This window comes from Lontra canadensis, unplaced genomic scaffold, assembly GCF_010015895.1.
Source record: "Lontra canadensis isolate GAN:19392208 unplaced genomic scaffold, GSC_riverotter_1.0 scaffold53, whole genome shotgun sequence".
Classification (NCBI taxonomy): Eukaryota; Metazoa; Chordata; class Mammalia; order Carnivora; family Mustelidae; genus Lontra; species Lontra canadensis.
Genome location: NW_022631047.1, coordinates 12,797,191 through 12,816,451, shown reverse-complemented (window position 1 = coordinate 12,816,451; position 19,261 = coordinate 12,797,191). Strand labels below are relative to the sequence as shown.

General features: G+C 55.8%; 1 protein-coding gene across 2 annotated transcripts in view; it reads left to right on the top strand.

Annotated features, from left to right (window-relative positions):
- The window catches only part of TSPAN9 (tetraspanin 9), a 189,428-nt gene that overhangs the window by 90,362 nt on the left and 79,805 nt on the right, over nt 1–19,261 (top strand). The window contains exon 2 of one of the 2 annotated variants that reach the window (XM_032874860.1): nt 17,893–17,972. In XM_032874860.1, coding sequence (XP_032730751.1) covers nt 17,910–17,972 — 63 coding nt within the window. In that variant the 5' untranslated portion in view covers nt 17,893–17,909. Of the gene's footprint in view, nt 1–17,059; nt 17,973–19,261 lie in introns of those variants that run through there. The other variant, XM_032874859.1, reaches the window with a different exon arrangement.

The window sequence follows — 19,261 nt, the reverse complement described above, 5'->3', positions numbered from 1 at the left end:
GTGACCCCTCTGGGCAGGGCCTAGGGCTGCTCAGGGCTTTATGTTCATGGCGGTCTGATGCACAGTGGGAAGTGAGTTCAGTGCCAGGCTGCATGGATGGAAACAGAGTGTCCAGATCATGAGCCATCACAGCCTGTAGCCCTTGCCATTTTCAGATGCCATGAGTGTGGTGTTCAGCCCATTCATTGACGGCTCTGTCGTTAATCATTCACCTGTACCTGCTAAGTGCTGGGTGCCAAGGTGCGTGCTGGAGGCGCTGTATTATTGATCAGATGCAGTGGTCGAGGGCCCTGCGTCTTGGGGAGGGCATCGGCAGACCAGAACCGGCCAGAAGGAGAGTGGGTGGGGCCGCAAAGGACCTGGAGCTTGCTGCCAGTGTGACAGCGGGAAGAAGTGGGGATGCTCTGCTTGGGAAAGGGAAGGCTCAGGGGCACACGATGCTGCCTTCTTGCTTAGGAAAGGCTGGCACCTGGCTGAGGAATCAGGCCTCTGCTTTACTGCTCCAGAGGGAAGAACTAATTCTACGAGCCAGAATAATGATGATGATAATAATTAAAAGAAATATTATCTACTATTTATTAAGTGCCAGGCACTGAATCAGACCCTGTGCACAGATTACCGACTCTGCACACTGTTGGGTATTTATTGTACTCCTGACTCAGATCAGGAAACTGAGGCACAGGGCATTTAAGTCACTTGTCAAGAGGCAGAGCTGGGCTTTGATACCAATGGGACTGAGTTCATGGCCCTGGTCTGCCCCATACCCCATCCACGTCTCGAAGGTGGGGAGCAGAGGCGGTTGGGTGGGGCTTTTAAGGCACGGGTTTATGGGAGTTAGAGCTGCGAGATGATGCTGGGGTAGTGTCCAAGAAGAGCTAGTTGGCTGCCTTGCAGGGTCTTCCCCAGGGGGCTTCTACCGAGGGACAGAGACTGGCTTGCTCTTCTTGGGCTCCTGGGCTCCTAAGACACCCCTGGAGGGAGGGAGGCAGTGTGCCCATTTTGCAGATGGGGAAGCTGCGCTCACAGGGGCTGAGCGGCTTGCCCAAAGTCACATGGTCCCTAAAAGATAGATCTGGGACTCAGACCTGGGTCTTGTGCCCCATCTCATGTATCCTTTCCACTGCCCCACTCTGCCCTCCAGCGCCTTGCAGCAGTCAGACCTTCTGTGGTTTACATTAGTCTTTTGCCTGGATTCATGCTGCCTGCTTCTCCCTGCTCCTTTGCTGAATCTGACAGGTTGCCTGGGATGTCCCTTGGGTGCCAGAGCTCAAGACTGGCCTCAAACTGAGGCCTCAAAACTGAGCTCAAAGGCAGCCAATATCCAAGCCGATGGAGCGGTGGTACCATAGTTGGTGCGCACGCACATGTGTATGTGTGTGTCCTGGAAGGGCTGTGAGGGGGGCTTGAAATCGGGGGCGGGGGCTGTTCGTGATGTGGGGTAGGCTGGGATTCCTGGCAAGTTGGGGCTGGTGGAGAAGGCTGACGGATCCCGAGGGAATAGTGGTCTCTCTTCATGCCCCTTATCAGCCCTCCCCTGGGGTTCTGCTATCCCTTTCTGGAAGGCAGGTAGGGAGGGAGCAGATTAGGGAAGTTAATTACTCACATAATTCACCCAGATCAGACAGGCTTTCTGCCTAGGAGATGCTCTGCTGATGGAATGAGGAAATGGCTGTATTTGCCAGTTCTGGTTACTGACGGAGGGTATTGGAGGCTAGGGAAGCTATCTGTACAGCCTACCAGGCTCCCTGGGGAGCTGATGCCTTGTTCTTGGCCTTATGTGAATGAGCTCTTCTCTCTCTCTCTCTCTCTCTCTCTCCCTCCCTCTCTCTCACCCTGTGGTTCACTCTCCACAACCCTGTCCACTCCCAGCCCCCCACCTTTTTCTGGAAGCCCTGGATCCAGCCAGAGGAGTCAGCTGGGGCTAGATGGTCAGACTTGGCTCATTCACTCAACAAGTGCTTCCTGAGTCACAGGCACGTGACTGGATGCTAAGGGGACATAGCAGGAACTGACTCTCGCTCAGCTCTCTTGCAGCTGACGGTCCATTTGCAAAGATGAGCCCTGCCCATTCGGGCTGCCCAGGCTGAGTCAAGAAGACCACGTGACCGGGGATGGGGAGGGTGGGAGGGCAGGTGTGTGTCAGGGTCACGAGGAGGGGGAGACCTGTAACTGGGCCATCAACCCGAGGAGCCTCCCTGCCAGGGGAGGGGATGCTGACTGAAGCCTAGTAATCAGGGCAGGCTGGTGGAGAGCTGAACAGGGTCATGGAGCCCTCCATGAGGCTGGGATAGCCACTTGGGGGCCGGGTCCATGACAGAACAGGGCACGCAGGGTCAGGACGGATGACGGCGTGCCGTTTGGAGCCGTCTCAAGGGCTGATGGCGGGAACGCTGGGTATCCACTTTGTCAGCTCGGCCGGGGCGCGGGCATATCTGAAAGTGAACAGTCCGAGGCTGTATCTTTGATGACACACGTGGGAGGGAAAGAGAAGCTTCCCCGGAGTGACCTAACCCTACATTCTGTTCTGCCTCCTCCTGCCTCCTCCCTGCGCACGTCTGTGAATACGGGCTGGGGCTGACAGAGTGGTTTTGGCAGATAGGTCCCTGCTGGAGAGGGGAGCTTTTGGCCAGGACTGTCTTCCCAGCTGGTGTGACTTCAGATTCCTGACAGAAATGTCTCAGGGTGACTTTGGTGATTACGTGCACATGTGTCTTCAGGAGATGAACCAAAGGGAGCAGTGGGGGTCTCGGAGGGTTTTGCTGGAGGCGGTCGGACTTGTGGTGCTGCTTGAGTCGGGAAAGGAAGGGCTGCCAGGGGCCCCCCGAGCTCAGCACGCTTTAAGAATCCCTTGAACGTTTTATTAACAGAGGTTATCATGGTCCTGCTTCCAGAAATCCTGACTCCATGAGGCCAGGGTGGGCTCAGGAATTTGCCTTTGGTCTCAGAATGCCCAGGGATTTGGAAGTAGGTGGCCTGGGAACCTTACTGAGAGAAATGTGTTTGGAAGGGAACTTGGCACTTGGAAAGGGCACGGGACCAGGGCTGTGATCCCGGTGTGGCCCCTCAGTGACGGGCCTAGTGCAGGTCTCGTCCCCTTGGATACGGTGATGTGTGTGGCCCTTCTGCCTCCCAGGACTTCGGTGAGGGCGAAATCCTGGCTTAGGTGAAATCCCTTTGTACAGTATATACTTTTCTGTAGATGTAAGTTGCTGTCATCGCTTTTACAATTACAATAAAAATGTTGCGAGGAGTCCGCCTGGGTTGACTGAAGCCAGGGAAGGGGAGGGGAGGAGAGGAGAGAAGTGAATTGGATGATCTCCGAAGACCCATAGCTTCTGGGATCTTTTTCCAGCCAGAAAATTCAAGGAATTGCCCTCTCCCTCCCCCTAATCCAGGTCGCGAATCTATTTCTTTACCATGTGGGTGGCTACTTCAGTCTTGAGATAGATGGGTAGCAAGAAGCTCCCTAATTACAGCAGCTTCTGGATCCCCTTTCCCCTTTCTCTGGTGCTGATGTTGCTTAAACTGAGCAATTAGAGCTGTGTGGCAAGCTCCCGGCACAAGTGACCCAGCCTGCCCTGGGTGTTTTGCTGATGTCCTGCGGCATGAGGCTGGGATGGGGTTAGACTGACCTCAGAGTTTCTGTTCTGTGTATCACTTCTCAAGCCAGCTCCTGGCTGCTGGCTGTTCCATGGAAGGGGGTGGCTTAGAGCAGGGCCTCCATGTTGCACAACGTCAGGGGACATGCCGCCCAGAGAACACAGTGTCACTCTTCCCTTGGAGGTGGGTGGTGGCAGCCCTCTCAGGAAGGGTCACAGCCTGGAGCATCCCTGTTTTGTTGCTAAACTCTTCTGCTTCCTTTCTCCTGTGGTCTTTATTACCAGTTTGGGTGCCTGATGAGGTCACTCGAAATGTATGTGTTTTGTGAAGAATGATAATGGTAACAGTGATCACGACAAGTTTGTCCCCTGACCACACTTGGTTTAGGAATACACGTGGAAGCAATAGTTCAGTAAACAAGTGTTTGTCGAGTGTGACTGTGTGTCCTGCAGTGTGTAGAGTCACTGAGGGGGACTGGAGTCAGGGAGAGGCGTGGAGAGAGGGACCCAGTGAATAAGCCATTCTCAGATAACAGGATGCTAGCTCCCTTCATTCGGTCTGCATTTTTGGTGTCTCCTTGCAATGTCCGGTCCTGGGAGATGGGTACCGTGCTAACTCCAGCTCTGCTGGAATTTCTAGGTTGTCCGGGTGGGGCAAAGAGTTGTTTTAATGTGGAAACACAGGGGGTCATGTTCAGAAATGGAATCTGGGTGTGCCTAACGCAGCTCTTGACTCACTTTCCCCGTGGCTGGTGGGTTTGAGGGTGTGGACCGGGAGTCTCCCGTCCCTCCACGGAAGGTCTGGTGGTACGCAGGGTGGCCGACACTCCCTTTCTGAGCTCTCCAGGTCAGCACTCTTATTGAGTTAGCTGCTTCTACCTTCAGCCCGGGCCTCCGGCCCGCTGTGGCTACGTGCTACAGCTGGGCCCGCAGAGCTTAAAATAGCAGTATGAGCTGGCTGCTTTGCATGTGGGGAGCCCGCCTGAGGCGTGATGGGGCAGCTGCTTGGAGTTGGGGCTCCACTGGCTCCAGCCACTGGGGTGGGGAGTACTTTTGGGGAGTTTCTTGTAGGCTCAGGGATGGGAGAACAGGGGGTGGTGGGTTGGGGGCTCAGGTGTGGGTGGTGCAGAGGGGAAGCAGGGAGCTTGTCTTTCCTAAGACCTTTTAAAGGAATGCCTCGAACCTGACCACAGAGCCTCCTACCACGGAGCTCAGAGACCTTCAGCTTGGTGTCCTGTCTGGCCTTTGCCCTGGCCCTTGGTACTGCCCAGGGTTAGCCATGTAGGGCCCCATTCTGGCCTAAATGAGGGGAGAAAATGAGGCTCAGAGGTGGGGTTGAGGGTGCTGCTGTGCCTGGTCATGGTGGCAGGATCAGCACGAGAACGCAGGCATCCCGAGCCTAGTCGGGCAGGCGCTGACCACTGGGCTCCCTCACTCCCTGGCTGCCTCCTCTTGGGAAACCAAGATGGCACCCAGAGGATCGGGCAGGGGCGTCCTCCAGGCATTCCTTGGTCCAGCAAGTGCTTACTGAGTACTCGCCCCAGGGGAAGCTAGCGAGGAGGAATGAAACAGACCCAATCCCCGCCCTCATGGAGCTTCACGGGGAGAGAGATCATAAGCAATCAGTTAACCAAAAAGTAGAGGCATACCCTGTTCAGTTGTGTCGTGCTCTGGTGCACTTTGCAGATACTGCATTTCTCACAAATTGAACGTCACGGTAGTACAGGAGCTAATTTCAGTTGTCTTTCTCTGGTGATTAGGCCACCTGTGGGACACCCCAAAAGACCAGACAGAGGGCTGCTCCATCCCTTCCCCGTGACGTGTCTGGCCAGCGTTCCAACTCCCACACCATAACCGTGGGACTTTTCCTACCAAGGGGGAGGACAGGACGGGGCTGGGTTTCTTCTCCTGGCTTTGGAGTTTTTTCTGGAGGGAAGGGAGCTGGGCTGTGGTTTGCTGGAGCCCATGGGCACTGGCTCTCAAGAGCCTATTAGTAAATGATAGGAAAATTTGCCAGCTGTTAAGGCATGGGTAGCCTGAAACTGGCCATGATAGGAGGATCGACACCGTGGAAATTGGCAAGGACTACAGATCATGGCTTTTCCCACCATCTGTGGTCCTTGCCAGGAGAGCTGGTTGTTACACATTTCTCAGCCCACCCCCAGCTTGTCATCTCCCCTCTACCCGGACTGTGGCTTTGGAGGACAGGCTTCTGTTTGCTCTCATTGGGTAAAGCACATACATGTGTTCCTGCTGTGTGAAGTCAGAAAGAACGAGGGACATGCTGGCTGAGGGTGTGATGCGAGCAGGTGTTGGCCATGCTGGTGTGTTACCCAGGGTTGATGGGGCTCGTCCCCCGCTGCCACGCTGTGGGGCTTCTCTGTCACTCCTGGCTGGACCATCCTGATGCATGAGTGCTCTCTCATCTCATTCTGTCCCTTCCCTTGACCTCCTTCTGTGTACAGAGCACACCATGTGCAGGCCTCCGTAGGGGTCAGCTTTGTGCGGCAAAGTAGGTCCACTCGCTGTAAGGGAAGATCTGTAGGTTAGAAGTCAGGAGACATGGGTTCAGTCCCAACTCTGCCACTAACTCCTGTGCCTCTCATGTGCGCTCTTAAACATGAAAACCCCTTGAACTAGCTGGGTCACAGGTCTCTGCTCACTGTGTTTGGGCATCTGGGACCCCTCTCCTCTGCCCTCCTTCAGCGAGAATGGGGGCTCAGCATGCATCCCATCTTTTCTAAGAAGCCTTCCCACATAGGCCAGGCCTCCCTGGGCAAGTCCTCTGAGCACTCAGTCTGTAATCCCTGCTCTGGCATGTGTGTGTGCGCTTCTGTTGCCGGCCACCCTTTCATTTTGTTGCTCTTTCCCCATATGGACCATTAGGTACTAAAGGTTAATGCTCCCCAGTAACACCCACAGTGGCGGGCCCAGGATGGGCATGTCAGGGGAGCTCAGGCAGTCATCAGTGATTAGTAACCAGTATAGCGTCCTTTGTGGAGTTCATATGAAGCTGGGATGGTTCCAAATTGTGTGTGTATGGATGGCAGGTTCTGTCCATTGGATAAAGCGGTTTCCCAGGCAATGCCTCATCTGGTCCTCACAATCGTATCCAGCCCCCTGTTCACAGATGAGAAAAGGGAAATGTGCTTATTCACTCATTTAGATAATATGTACTGTGCTCAGAGAGCTATAAGCCTCTCACCCAGGTCACACCAGTAGTCAGTGCCAGAGTGAGGCCCTGGGCCCCAGCTCTTCATCTCGCCTGGCTCCCTACAGCACGAGGGTTTGTCCTGGGCTCTCCCTTTGGGAGGCAGACAAGGCTGGAGAGTCGAGTGGAGCGTGCATTCATGGAAGGATCGGGGATAAGCCAGGCTGGATGCTGGGCAGACCCAGGCTTCGGGGGTGGAGGGACAGAGGGGCCGTGCCAGTGCTCAGTGCCCGTCCCCGCTGTGTCCGGCCGACCGGCCGAGGCTGCAGGCTGGCATTTCCTCTGGCAACGGTGTGGGGGAGGGGAAGAGCAGGTGTGCCCTGGCATCTGGCCCGACTGGGATATGAAAGCGCCCCTTGGGGCCAGAGCTTGGGGGATGAGTGACACACAGCCACCCAGACACACTGGGCCTCGTGGAGCATAGCCGCATTCTCTGAGCTCCAGGCTGGACATCCGAGCCCTCCGCTGCTTCAGGACGTGGCCCAATCTGGTGGGTGACCCCATAAAGGGCCTCCAGGAGGGAGGACAGATGCTAGTGATTTAGCAAGGTGAGCCCCCACCAGAAAGGCTGAGGGCAGTGTCAGGCATGTCCAATGCATGGTTTGAGGTGAGTACGTATGGCAGAGGCGGGGGTGAGGCTTGGGGGCCATGTGGATGGTGTTGAGGGATTCGGTTAATTTGTCTTCACATTTCTGGAGTGTTCTCCACATACCAGGCTAGCTCTGCAAGAGGATCACAGGAGTGTTCATCCCCTCAGGTCTTCCTGTTGTCTTGTTGGAAGACTTCGATGCAAACAGCCATGGTACAAGGCAGAGTGAGATTAGTGCCCCAAAGAGAGGTTAAGAACAGGAAGAGGGCCTCTTAGTTTGGGGGATCTGTAGGATCAGAGTTTCATTCATGGAGGACGTGACATTTGAGATGAGTCCTGACCCGCCTACTACAGACAGAGATGGGTGGGGGAGCCGTCCTGGGTGGAGGGCAGGGCATACTCCAGAGTGTGGAGACGTGTCCAGAGAACTGTGAGGAGCTCCTACTGCTGGGGGAATAGGGCACAGGTCAGAACTCATGGGAAAAAAGGCCTGCAAAGTATAGTGTAGAAGGTCTTAAATGCCAAGCTTGAGTGTGTGTGTTAAAGCCCCAGGGCGCAGGCAGCAGATTTGGAGCTGGTGTGAGGGGGCGGTATGGCAGCCCGGAGTCCTGTCTCTGGTCCACGATGGTGGCAGCCTGTGGCAGGGGCCATTAGGAGGAGGACGGGAGGCAGTAAGGGCACTGTGGCAGGTGGGAGGTGGAGTGGGGCTGGCAGTCTCCAGGAGGGGAGGTCGTGACGGGGAACGTGTGTGTGTGCCGACTGCATGCTGGGCATGTGTTGGGCAAGTCTGGGTCAGGGGCCATGGCTGGGTACGCGTCACGGAAGATTGGGTTACAGCAGCTCCGCTGGGACAACCTGGCAGGCTTTGGAAGCACATGCAGGACTGCAAAGAGTATGGTTCGTGACCATTCTCGTCTCCGCTACTTGGGAGACAAGAGAGGTCTGGGGTGCTGCTTCTCTGAGGGCCCTCAGCTGGAGGTACCCTGATGGACTCGGCTGCACAGATGTGGGGCCACGGGCAGAGGCAACAGAGATGCCCTGGGGTTTTGGCCGGCGCTGCTGCCTCACTTTACCGAAGTGGCTGATGGGAGTTTGGGGACCACCAGTGGCTTCATGCACTATGAGACTCGTGTGTCCTTCGACAGCCAGCTTCTGCCCAGTGGGGTTGCCCAAATATGCCTTCCCTCACCCATTCAGCACACAGTGCTCCCTCCTCAGCTCAGGTGGAACTTGTGCAAGCTCCCTTCCTGTGAGGGGTCAGAGCCGGCGGAATCGGGGCGTGTTTCCCCCATCTTCTTTAGAGCATCCCGAGTGCTCCGCACATGCTGCTCTTCCTGACAATGGTCCTAGGCCCAGCGGAGGGGCGGAGGGATGGAGGGAAGAGGGGAGGCAGCAGGTGGCCGTTCCTCAATCGGTGGATGGGTCCCTGCTGCAGGGGCCGGCTTCGCAGGTGGGCAGGATGCTGGGTTAGAGAGAGCTGGCCCGGCTGGCAAGTCAGTGCCCTCCATGGGGTGGTTCAGGAATATTGGATTTGCTGGGTCAGTGAATTTCCACTGGTGCATGGCAATAAACCTCGGGCTTCATCACACTTCCCTATGCCTGGCGGTCTGGCCTTATCTCATCCTCCCGGAAGCCACCTGCCCTCTTTGATAAGTCCTTATAACAAATCCTTTCTTTCTCTCCATCTCCCTGGAGTGAATGGCTCAGTGTGTGCGGGTCCCGGTACATCTGTCCAGCACAATGCCTTGCACACCAGGTCCTTTTAGGGGATCTCACAGGGATGCTGATGGGGCTTAAAAGAAAGATGGTGCTGGTTGGGGACTTTGTTGGGAAAAAGGGCCTGAGAACCTAGGGTGGACAGCGCCCCGGTGGACCACCAGCCTGCGATTCCAGGGCTCGGTCTCTGCTGTTCCCTCCCACTCTGTACATCTGCTCAAAGAAAAGACTGTTGTCCTTTGGGACTGGCCATTCTTGCTCTTTGCATAAAGACTTCCCTGCTCTAAGCCAAGGTGCATTTTTCTACAGTGTGGCTCTCCCTCGCTCAAGAGCCCCGCTGAGACCCTTGCTGCTTCCCTCATGTGCTTGGAGGTGTTTAAGAGCTCCTGTGTGGGAGCCACTGTGCCAAGGGCTGGAACGCAGAGGTGACGGGCATGGCTGGTGCTCTCAAGGAGCACATAGACTCGGGCTCGGGGAGGTCAGTGAACGGGCAGTGCCGTGCTCTGATGGACTCCGGAGCTCCAAGGATGGGCCCCAGACTTCAGGAGGAGGCCACTTGGGTGCCACCTGGGCGGTGAAAGTTAGCCACTCAGAGCGTGCGGGGAAACGCAGTTCCAGATAGAGGACACAGTGACTTTGATGTGTGTTCATCTTGGTGGGCAGGTAGGTGGAGGAGGGTGCAGGGGTTGGAGGTGGAAAGAGGAGTGGGGGATGGGGAAGCCCCTAAACATCCAGGGTCATTTCTGCTGTAGCCCCACCTCCCTCCCATGTGGACTTTCTGCGAAGCTTTGTTTTTGCTGGACATGTGGACATGCCCTTCCCGGATGTCTGGGGCACTCTCTCCCTCTGGCTTTCTCTAGCTGTTTCCCCTTCCAGCAAACTCTTCCTCTTACCTCTGCCTGTCTGGTCCTGCCCATCTTCCCATTTCACAGGTGGGAATAGCAGGGCTGGAAGTTGGAAAAAGCCTTGAAGCACCAACTAGTCCAAGCTCCTTGTTTTGTAGTTGAGGAGCTAGAGATCACATAGGTAGCTGGTATCCTGAGGTATTGTTGCTTAGGTGGCCTGAGGTGACCATACAACCGGAAGGCCCTTCTTTGTGATCCCGGCTTGCCGTGTGCACACCCTGCGATGAGCTCCCATTCATTTGTTATCAAGTGTTAATTGAGTCCCGCTGCTGGCCAGGCGTTGTACTGGGTCCACAGTAGTGAGAACAGACCCAGTCCCTGCCGTCCTCAGTTTGCGGTCAAGTAGGAGAATCAGGTTGCAAACTGTCACTCAAGGACACGGGCTTTCAAACTGGGACGAGGGCTAGGCAGGAAGAGGCGAGTGATGCCGAGACTGTACCATTGATGGGCAGGGGAGCTGCAGTGTAGCCTGCAGGGGCAGCCAGCAAACCGGAAGAAACTTCCTTGAAAATCTTTGTAAGAGCTCAGGGATGAGTAGCAGTAGGTTGGGCAGTGAGTTGAGAAAGGCTGTTCCAGGCAAAGACTCTGAGGAGAGGCGAGTTCAGAGGGTTCACTGGCAAGGGCATAATGAGCACGAAGAGAATCCTGGCCAACGGAGCTAGACAGGTAGGCTGGGGCCGGGGGTGCCAGCCCTTTAGGCTGGTTCAGGAATTTGGACTGCAGTAGTAAAGTAGACTAACACACACACACACACACACACATCCCTAATCTCAGGAAAACAAGGGAGCACAGTGAGGGAGAAGACTGTCAGCTGCCCTGTGAAGAGGACCTTGGGGCCAGGGTGGGGCTGGGGGCTCTGTCCCAGGCTGCAGCAAGAGCCCAGGTGAGACATGGGGTAGGATGGGGTCAGGGCAGTGCCCGTGGAGACAGAAGTAGAAGGTGGCTCATTGGATAGGACTTGTGTTTGATCAGAGGGGGAGCAAGTGGCACTGGGGAATCACGCGTGAATCTTGGGTTTCGGGCATAAACAGCGGGGTGAGTGTTTGGCTGTTGATCTAGAAGGGGAGGCTAGGGCAAGGTCAGTTGGTCCAGGGCACGTGGAATTGGAGCTGCCTGGGAGGCAGCCAGTGGGGCTGCAGGATGGGAGCTGGGTACATGCACTTGGGGCTTAGAAGCTGGGGCAGGCCCAGGTGAACATTTAGGGGACATCAGCAGGTGAATGGCCCTGGAACGGATGGGATGGCCAAGTGCAGGTGTGTTGGGCAGAGGAGAAGGGGGCCCAGAACTGAGGGGGAGGTGCTTACCCCTAGAATTGGAGCCACTGACTATTGTGCATTGATTGTGTGTCGTATCTTTGTTCCACTGCATTGTACTTCAGTGGGGACTGGGACTGTATTTACTCTAATAATTATGCCAGTAATCATAAGAGTGCCTCAATTCCTTTGAACATTTCTGTTTTGGACATTGTGCTGTGTACGTTGTGGTTTTCACCTTTAATCTCTGTCTTCTTCCAGCCTGGGGGAGTGTGCATTATCATCTCCATTTTGTGATTGGGGAAACTGAGATACGGGGGGAAGTTGTCGTTCTAGGTCACCCGGCAGTTCTGGAGTCACCTGCTCCAGAAGGGGTTTGGACTCAGATCCGTTTAGTCCCAAAGCCCCGAGGGTTTCCACGCCATGACTTTGCTAGAGCCCGGCCCTCCATGGCGGGGTGGGATGGCAGGTTCGGACAGGGGGCATTGATGCCATCTGAGCACACGCCATGGCTTCTCACAGAACCGGGCCCCGCTGGCCCACAGCCACTCGGGCACGTGGTATGTGCTGAGTGGTGCTGGTGTTCCTGATGGCCCAAACACACCTTCCACCTGGTTCCTCACGATCTGGAGGCCTGACGTGCAGCACTCCTGACCGGGTCATGAGCAGTACAGTTGGTCGACAGCTGTGACCCTGTCTCCTCAGAGCGAACTGCCCACAGGGTCAGCAGCACATGCTCTGACCAGGGTGCTCACCTCACCTCTTATGTGTGGCGTGTGGACACACAGCTAAGGGACCCTTCACAGTCATGGTTTCTCAGTGGCCAGGAGTGGTCCCTGACAGGGCTCCTCACAGTCAGCACTTGGGCTCTGAGACGTGACCACAGCTCTGGGGAGCTCACAGGGACTAGAGTTCAGCAGGGACTTAGCTGGAGGGGGACCTGCATGGTCCTTAGAGCTCCTCCAAAAGGCGTGGCCCGCTGGGGATGGAAGGGGTCCGTGAGCAGCTTGGCCTCTGTCTGGTTCCTGTTGGTCTTTCCTGTTTTCTCCCTCTTGCCTTTCCCCAGTCTTCCTCCAAAATGGCCGCCCATCCAAAGCTTCTTTATCTATCTGTCCCTTTCCTCACCGTCCCGCCCTGCTCTGTGTGTTGGGGATATGGCTGTGAACAAAATAGTTGACCTTGTGGCCTTTCCATTCTGTTATCTGTAGTGGGGAAACTTAAATTTCCTGAGTTCCCTCGTCAGATTCTGATGGCCTCAGATAGCCTGCTTTCCAGGAACAATTCCATAGATTTCTGGCTTGGGTCCCATCCTCTGGTTGATCAACTTGGGGCTCTCAGACTCTCCTTAGAACTCAGGACTTAGATATGGTGGTCTTCCCTTCCCCTCTACCTGCTGACACATCCTGAGTACCTATCCCGTGGTGGTCCCTGTGATAGGCCCCGGGGTGGTGGGAGGTTGGGGGTGGTGCAGGGACGAGGTGATTCAGACACAGCCCCTCCCTCCTTCGGGAAGCCCAGTGGCCAGAGCAGAGGCATGTGGGCAAACTATAATTGCAGGCTGAACAAACAGCTGGGGACTCAGGAGGGAGGATGAGCAAACCTCTCCCCAGAGAAGTACCAGGTCACCCTTGGTATGCTGTGCTGAGCCATTCTAATGGTGGACCCTTCCTCTGCAGCCAAACCCTCTTTGCTTGTGTGTTTTCCTTACGAGTCTCAGAAATTAAACACATAAAAAAAAAAAATAGAACTACCCCTAGTTCCTTTTTTACTCTGATCTTTTCACTGGCATTGTTACTGTCCTCCCTGAATCCTGGCCAAGTATGGTAACGCATGACCTTGTAGCTGTTTAATTTCCCTGGCATAGAGCCTTGCTCTGGCCTCTGGACCCTCCTAACCTTTCCTTGCCTCCTGAGCCTTCATGCACACATTGTGGGATATGGGCCCCCTGCTTAGGGACATTCTTCTCTTTTGACACCATTGGTAAATTGTTTAGCAATTAAAGCATTTTCTATATTGCTGAAAAAGATCCCAATTTTGGAGTTTAAAAACTGGGTTGGGCTAAGACTCCCTTCTCCTACAGCGGTGGGCCATCTCACATGTTCCTTAGGATAGCAAGTGCCACCTCGTGTCTAACCTAAATTCTCTGCAAGGCTGCCCCGTTTGAAGCTTAGAGGTACAGGATACCCCATGAGCCATGCATGCTGCCGATCACAGAACTATTCAGTGCAGGTCAGGAAGGGGATCTGTGTGGGCCCATGAGCTCTGATTGCGTGTGGGTGAGTGAGAGACCAAAGCTGAGAGTTCTGGCTCACACTGCCGGCCTGAGAAACTCAGGAAGAGGCAGAGAGAGCTTGGCATTTACTCTGAGCCCACATGTCCCCGGATGCCAGTCAGCAGAGACGTTGCATGTTGATTTCCCCTATTCACTTCTCTTTCTCCCCTCTGGGAATTCTGGATTTGCTTCACTTTTTTTTTTTTTTTTTGGTTGTTGTTAAAAAAAAAAAGGCAAGGCAGCTCGGCCCTGTTCACATGCTCAGAGATCCTCAAGGGTAGGCTGTGTCTTCCAGCTCCCCTGAGCATGACGAGTGGCTGAGGCTCAGGGGTGGGCAGCTAGACATGCGGACTCAGGCCGCCTTTGGTCTCTGGTCATTACTTCTGCACCCACAATCTCAGAAACTGGGGCAACCGCAGCGGCTGATCTTCTCACCTCTCCATGCTGCAGGCCCAGCTTCCTAGGGCACCGGTGTTGTCATGTGCTTCCACTGCTTGGGGAGCTCCAGGATGAAGTCCAGACTTTTCCTGTGTCATGCAAAGCCGTGCCCAGTTGCTCACTTTGACTCCCAGGCACCTTCTCCTGCTCCAGGCAGGCCTGGCTCCTCACTGCCCCTCAGTGTACCAAACCCACGCCTTCCGGGGTGCCCTTACACCCCTCTCTCCCTGGCCACACCCATTCCAGGGGGTATAAGGGACAGCTCTTTGCTGGTCCTGTCATGGAACTGGCTGTATCGTTCTTCTTTGGGCTTCTCTATGTACAGTCTTGGAGTGGGGGGCAGAAGGCTTTTTTTTTTTTTAAGGTCCTTTTTTATGAAGTCCTTTTCTCTGTGACCTCTCATCAGGATACGAAATTTCAGATTCTCTGTTGTGCTTTTAGATTCTGCCTTTTAGACTAGAAGATTCCCAAGGTCGGGAACTAGGTTTTGAGTCCAGGAGAGTGAAGAAATGGGCTTTGAAATCATACAGTTTACTTACCTGTGAAATGGGAATAGTAACATCACTATTCTATAGGGTTGGCAGGAGGACTCAGTTGCTGTGTGTGAAGCTGGGTGCCTGGGATGTAATGAGGCCTTGCAATTCTCTGTTGTTCTTATCATCCTGATGAGGACTAAGCTGTGTGCCCTGATGGGACATCACTGAACTTTGTTAATGTACTGAAGACCAGGCCTTCAATGCCCTCCCAACACGGGTGGCCAGGAGTGACCAGAACTCTTATACTGAGCAGCCTCCTCTTCTTACCTCCTCTTTCATCCTGGCCCATCAGGGCCTCCACTGCTGAGGAAATAATTACTGGCCTGAATCCACTTATAATCAGGAATGAAGGAGGAACGATCTAGGGACAAGGCAGATGCTATTCTTACTGAACAAGGTGTGAGTTGATGAAAAAAAAAAAGAGAGAGAGAGAGAGGAAGACGTTAGGAGGGGGCCAGCCTGGGAGGGCCTGTGCTGACACCGAGTCTGTCTGAGGCTAGTGACACCAGGCCCTTGAATTTGCTCAGCGCTTACAGGGCTCAGATTGGTCTCCCATCTGCCAGCTCACTTTATTCTGCTAACACCTCTCGGGGGTGGGGGGTAGGCTCTATTAGTCCCCATTTTAAAGAGGAAGAAATAGTAGCTCAGAAAGGCAAACCACCTTGTCCTTGATCATACGGCTCAACATTGAGCTCAGAGTGAAAAACAGGTCTCCCGACTCACAGTCCAGCTGGTAAACGATCTCTCCTGCATCAAAGAAGTAATGTTATGAGAACGAAGTGGCAGCCGGGAGCCCCTGGGAGCCGGTCGAGGCTGAAGAGGACAAAAGGCGTCAACCATTCCAGTCAGGTGGCAGTGGCGTCGGTCGGGAGCCAGCCAGACACCTGCCTCTCATCTGTGGGTAGCATCCAGAGGGCTGCTGTGGCCAACCAGGAGACCAAGGTGCCATGGCCATGACACTTCCTAGGTTTCACTGTTGGGCTGCCCTCTAAGTGGGGAAGGGGCTTAGAATAGTAACACCATTGCAGGTCCCTTTAAAGAAGCTGAGGGCCAGCCCCTGCTGCCTCTGAGCCAGAGAGGGTGCAGACTCCATAGAGGGCCACCCCAGCCGACCTGTGATGAGGGTCTTCAATTCGCTCCCATTGGAATAAGTGTCCCTCTCTGCCTCTACCATAGCCAGTTATGTCCCTGCTCACCACCTTGGACTAGATTGTGTGTGTCTGAAGGGCAGGGAGCAGCACACCTTGTATCCCTTGTATCCCTCAAGGGCCTGACCCCACGCTCAGCACGTAGCAGGTGTGGAATACATGTCTGATGGGATCCAGGTTGGACATATCACACTCCTGCTCCCCAGAGAAGGCAGGAATTCTTCTATCCAGCCATCGTTGTCTAGCGCCTGCTAGAGGCCAAGCCCGGTGTTGGGTGCTGGGGTACTGAGCTTCATAAATACGAAGCCCCTCTCAGGGGCTCTCAGCACTCTCTTCCTGCTGGCAGAAAGGAGACGTGGGCTCCTCACCGCACCCCCCACCCCAAGTCTTTTAGTTTTCTTTGTTTGCCAACTATGGTCGCTTCTGATCAGCTGTGCAGACTTACTGCACAAGCCCAGGGGACACAGGTGCAGTGTTTTACGGCAGGGTAAAGGGCTCCTCCTGGGTGTTCCCTAAGCCCCTAGCAAGAGCATTCTTCGTGCTGTTTCCCTTGACCAGCCCCTTTTGTGCAGTCCTCACGGGAGAGGACCCAGCCTAGGTCCAAGAGCACTCCAACGTCACCCTTGGCACAGGCAGGATTCAGAGGGGCAAGCCAGGACACTACTTCTGCCACCTACTCTTCTCAGCCCAGCTGGGGTCCCAGCGAGCACCGCATCCCACCCGGGAACGCGGGGGCGGTGGGGGTTGGGGGGGCTCGCGCAGCTGCAGGAGTCTCGCGGAGCCGCGTGTGTGCTGGAGCGTGCGCGCGCGCGCGGAGGGGGCGGGGAGGCGGCGCGCGCCCCGCGGAGGCCCCAAGCGCCTTTCCCACAGCTCGCGCCTCCCCTGCGGTCTCTTTTCCCTGCGTGCGGTAGTCAGATCCACGTGTGCAAAAGCGTGTGTGCGTGTGTGTCTGTGAGTGTGCGCGTGTGTGTAGCGGAGAGACCGTGTGCACAGGGGGCGGCGGCCAGCTCGACAGTGGCCGCGCTTCTTTCCTCCTCCTGTCCTCCCCAACCCTCTCCTCTGGTTTCCTTGGGTCGTTGGTATCTCCAGCCATTCCCTTTCTCTCGCCGCCCCCTTTTCTCCCGTGGAAGAGACCAGCGCCTTCTGATGAAGGTTCTGGTTCACCCCCAGCTCCAGAGCCCTTGACATTTAGCGAGGGCTCCCGGCGCACCGGTATAGGCACACAGCAGAACGCTAATCCTATTAAAGATAATGTGTCATTGGGGAGGGGGAGGCTGCCCGCCCCCTGGCAGGCCCAGTGCTCATTGGTCGAATGCAAAGCAGGGGGGCGGGGCCGAGGGCCCGGGGAGGGGGCTCCCGGCGATTTCAGAGTCGGGAGTCGGGGCTGGGATTTCGCAGGGAAAGCCCAGCGGTGGCAGCTGCGGCGGATCCCTCAGCACTGCCCGCCGCGCGCCCGGGCAGCCCAGGGCCGGCGAGCAGCTCCGCAAAGTCGCCGAGCGAAAGGAAGCGGAGCGCCCGCAAAGTGGCCGGGCTCAGCGCCGGGGCTGGGCAGGGAGAGGTGTGCCCGGGGACCTGGATCCTGGCGCCCTTGTGCCTCGCGTGGAGCGGCCGGTGCACCGGGAGGCGAGCTGACGCTCTGGAGAGAGAAATCAAATTGCAGCCTCCCCAAAGACGTTAAGTTACGCAGGCCAGCCAGTTCCCGGAGAGCATTCGCGAGCGCGCGTAGAGCCGCGCCGCGCTGCGCCGCACCGCAGAGCCCTCCTGGGCCAGTCGGCTGGGAGCGGGGCGCCGTCCGAGAGGCAGCGGCTCCTGAGCACGGGGTCTGGCCGGGAGTGCTCCCCGGTGCAGAGAAGGGGCGTTCAGAGTTCCGCCAGCCCACCCGCAGCCCGTGCCCGACTTGGGCGCCCCATCCGTCCCACTCCGGGAGCGATGCCCCCCGCCCCTCGCGCCCCCCGGGAACGACGCGAGCATGGAGAAGTCGAGTAGCGAGGATTCTTCGATCCACCGGAGTCCATCTTTGGACAGCAAGGACTCGGACTTTGCCAAGCCGTCCACCTCGGGCCGCCCGTTCGGCCGAGGCTTCACGGCCGGCGCTTTCTACGGCACCGCGGGCTCCCGGGGACAGAGCCGCGCCGAGGCTGGCGTCAAGACTGACAAGTACAATGCACCCAAAGGCAGCAAGTACGTGGTGTTTTACCTGGACCTGTCCTTTGTTTTTCTCCTAGAATTTAAGAAGTGCAACATGGCCAGGGGCTGCCTCTGCTGCTTGAAGTACATGATGTTCCTCTTCAATCTGATATTCTGGGTAAGTCCTTGCGTTTAGCTCTCCTTTGCCACCTCTCCTCTTCGGGGCTTACCGTAGCGTGCTCCCCTCTTCCTCCGTGGTGCTGCATTGCCCTGCTTTCTGCACAACGGTAAGTGTGTGTGTTTTTAAAAATCGTCCTCCCCCCCTCTTTCATTCATCTTTCTCTCTCCTTGGTGGCTGAATGGAGGCTCCGAATTGCCTGTCTTCCGGGAGAGACTTACTCCTCCGTGGCTGGCAAAGTTTGCCACCACCTCCATCCCCTGGCACAAGTGCCCCCACCCGGTAACCTGCAGAAATCGGTGTGGGGCCAGAATTTTTAACAACTGTGACCTTGAGTGGAAGACAGGCACAAATGTGGATGATTTTCAAGTTTCTTCTTGTATTCTTCTTGAATATACAAGAAGACAGTATGCCCGGTTTTGTGGGCATGAGGTGGGGGCTGGGAGGGATGGCAGAGATCACTTCCTCTCCCTCCTTCAATGAGTCTTTGGAAGAGGAGAGGAGCCCCTGTCCCAAGCTGGGAGATGTCTTTGTTAGCCTGCAGGTCTGCCCCTGAGTTAGGGCATGTGTGGAAAAGGAGAGTGAGGGAGGGTTGCTGCCATCGGGCGGCAGGCAGCTGCTTTTGAGGGATTGCAGTGGACTGGGCAGGGAGCGGGCTGGCCATGTGCTCCCACCATGGAACACCAGCCAGCCCTCCCAGGCTCCCAGAGCCCCAAAGACTGGAAGGGACAAAGGGAGTGCCCTGTACTCGGTGAAGGATGATTTTCTAGAGAAGGGGTCGGTGAGTGGGGCAACTTGGAATGGCTCTCTGTTCTCTGTGCTTCTGAAGGCCATGGGCACACACGTGTGCATGTGTGCAAGAAGGAATACAAGTTTGGCAGATTTTAAAACTTCTTAAATTCCTATCTCATGGCTCCTTCGTTGCGACTGCTGCCTCCGGTTTTCTTTGCCAGAGTCCCAGCGCAGTCCGCACAGATGTTTGGCTCTGCCCCATGGCCTGTCAGCCGTCCATGGTCCAGAAGGAGCACTGGGGGCAGGAGAAAGTCATTCACAGTGAAGCTGGTTAGAAGCAGTTGTGCTTTGATGTTGAACACTTGTGTGAAGTGACCAGCTTTAACTGACAAAACTTTTTTGGGTGTGTGTGTGGGGGGGGTGACTGTTCCCACAGAAGGGGATAGCTCAGGGCTGGGTGGGAAGAAGAAGGAATCTAGTCTTGGTTCTGTGTTAGCTTCTCGCGTGACCTTGGGCAAATGGCTTTATCCCTTAAGAACTGGGTTTCCTTTCCAGTC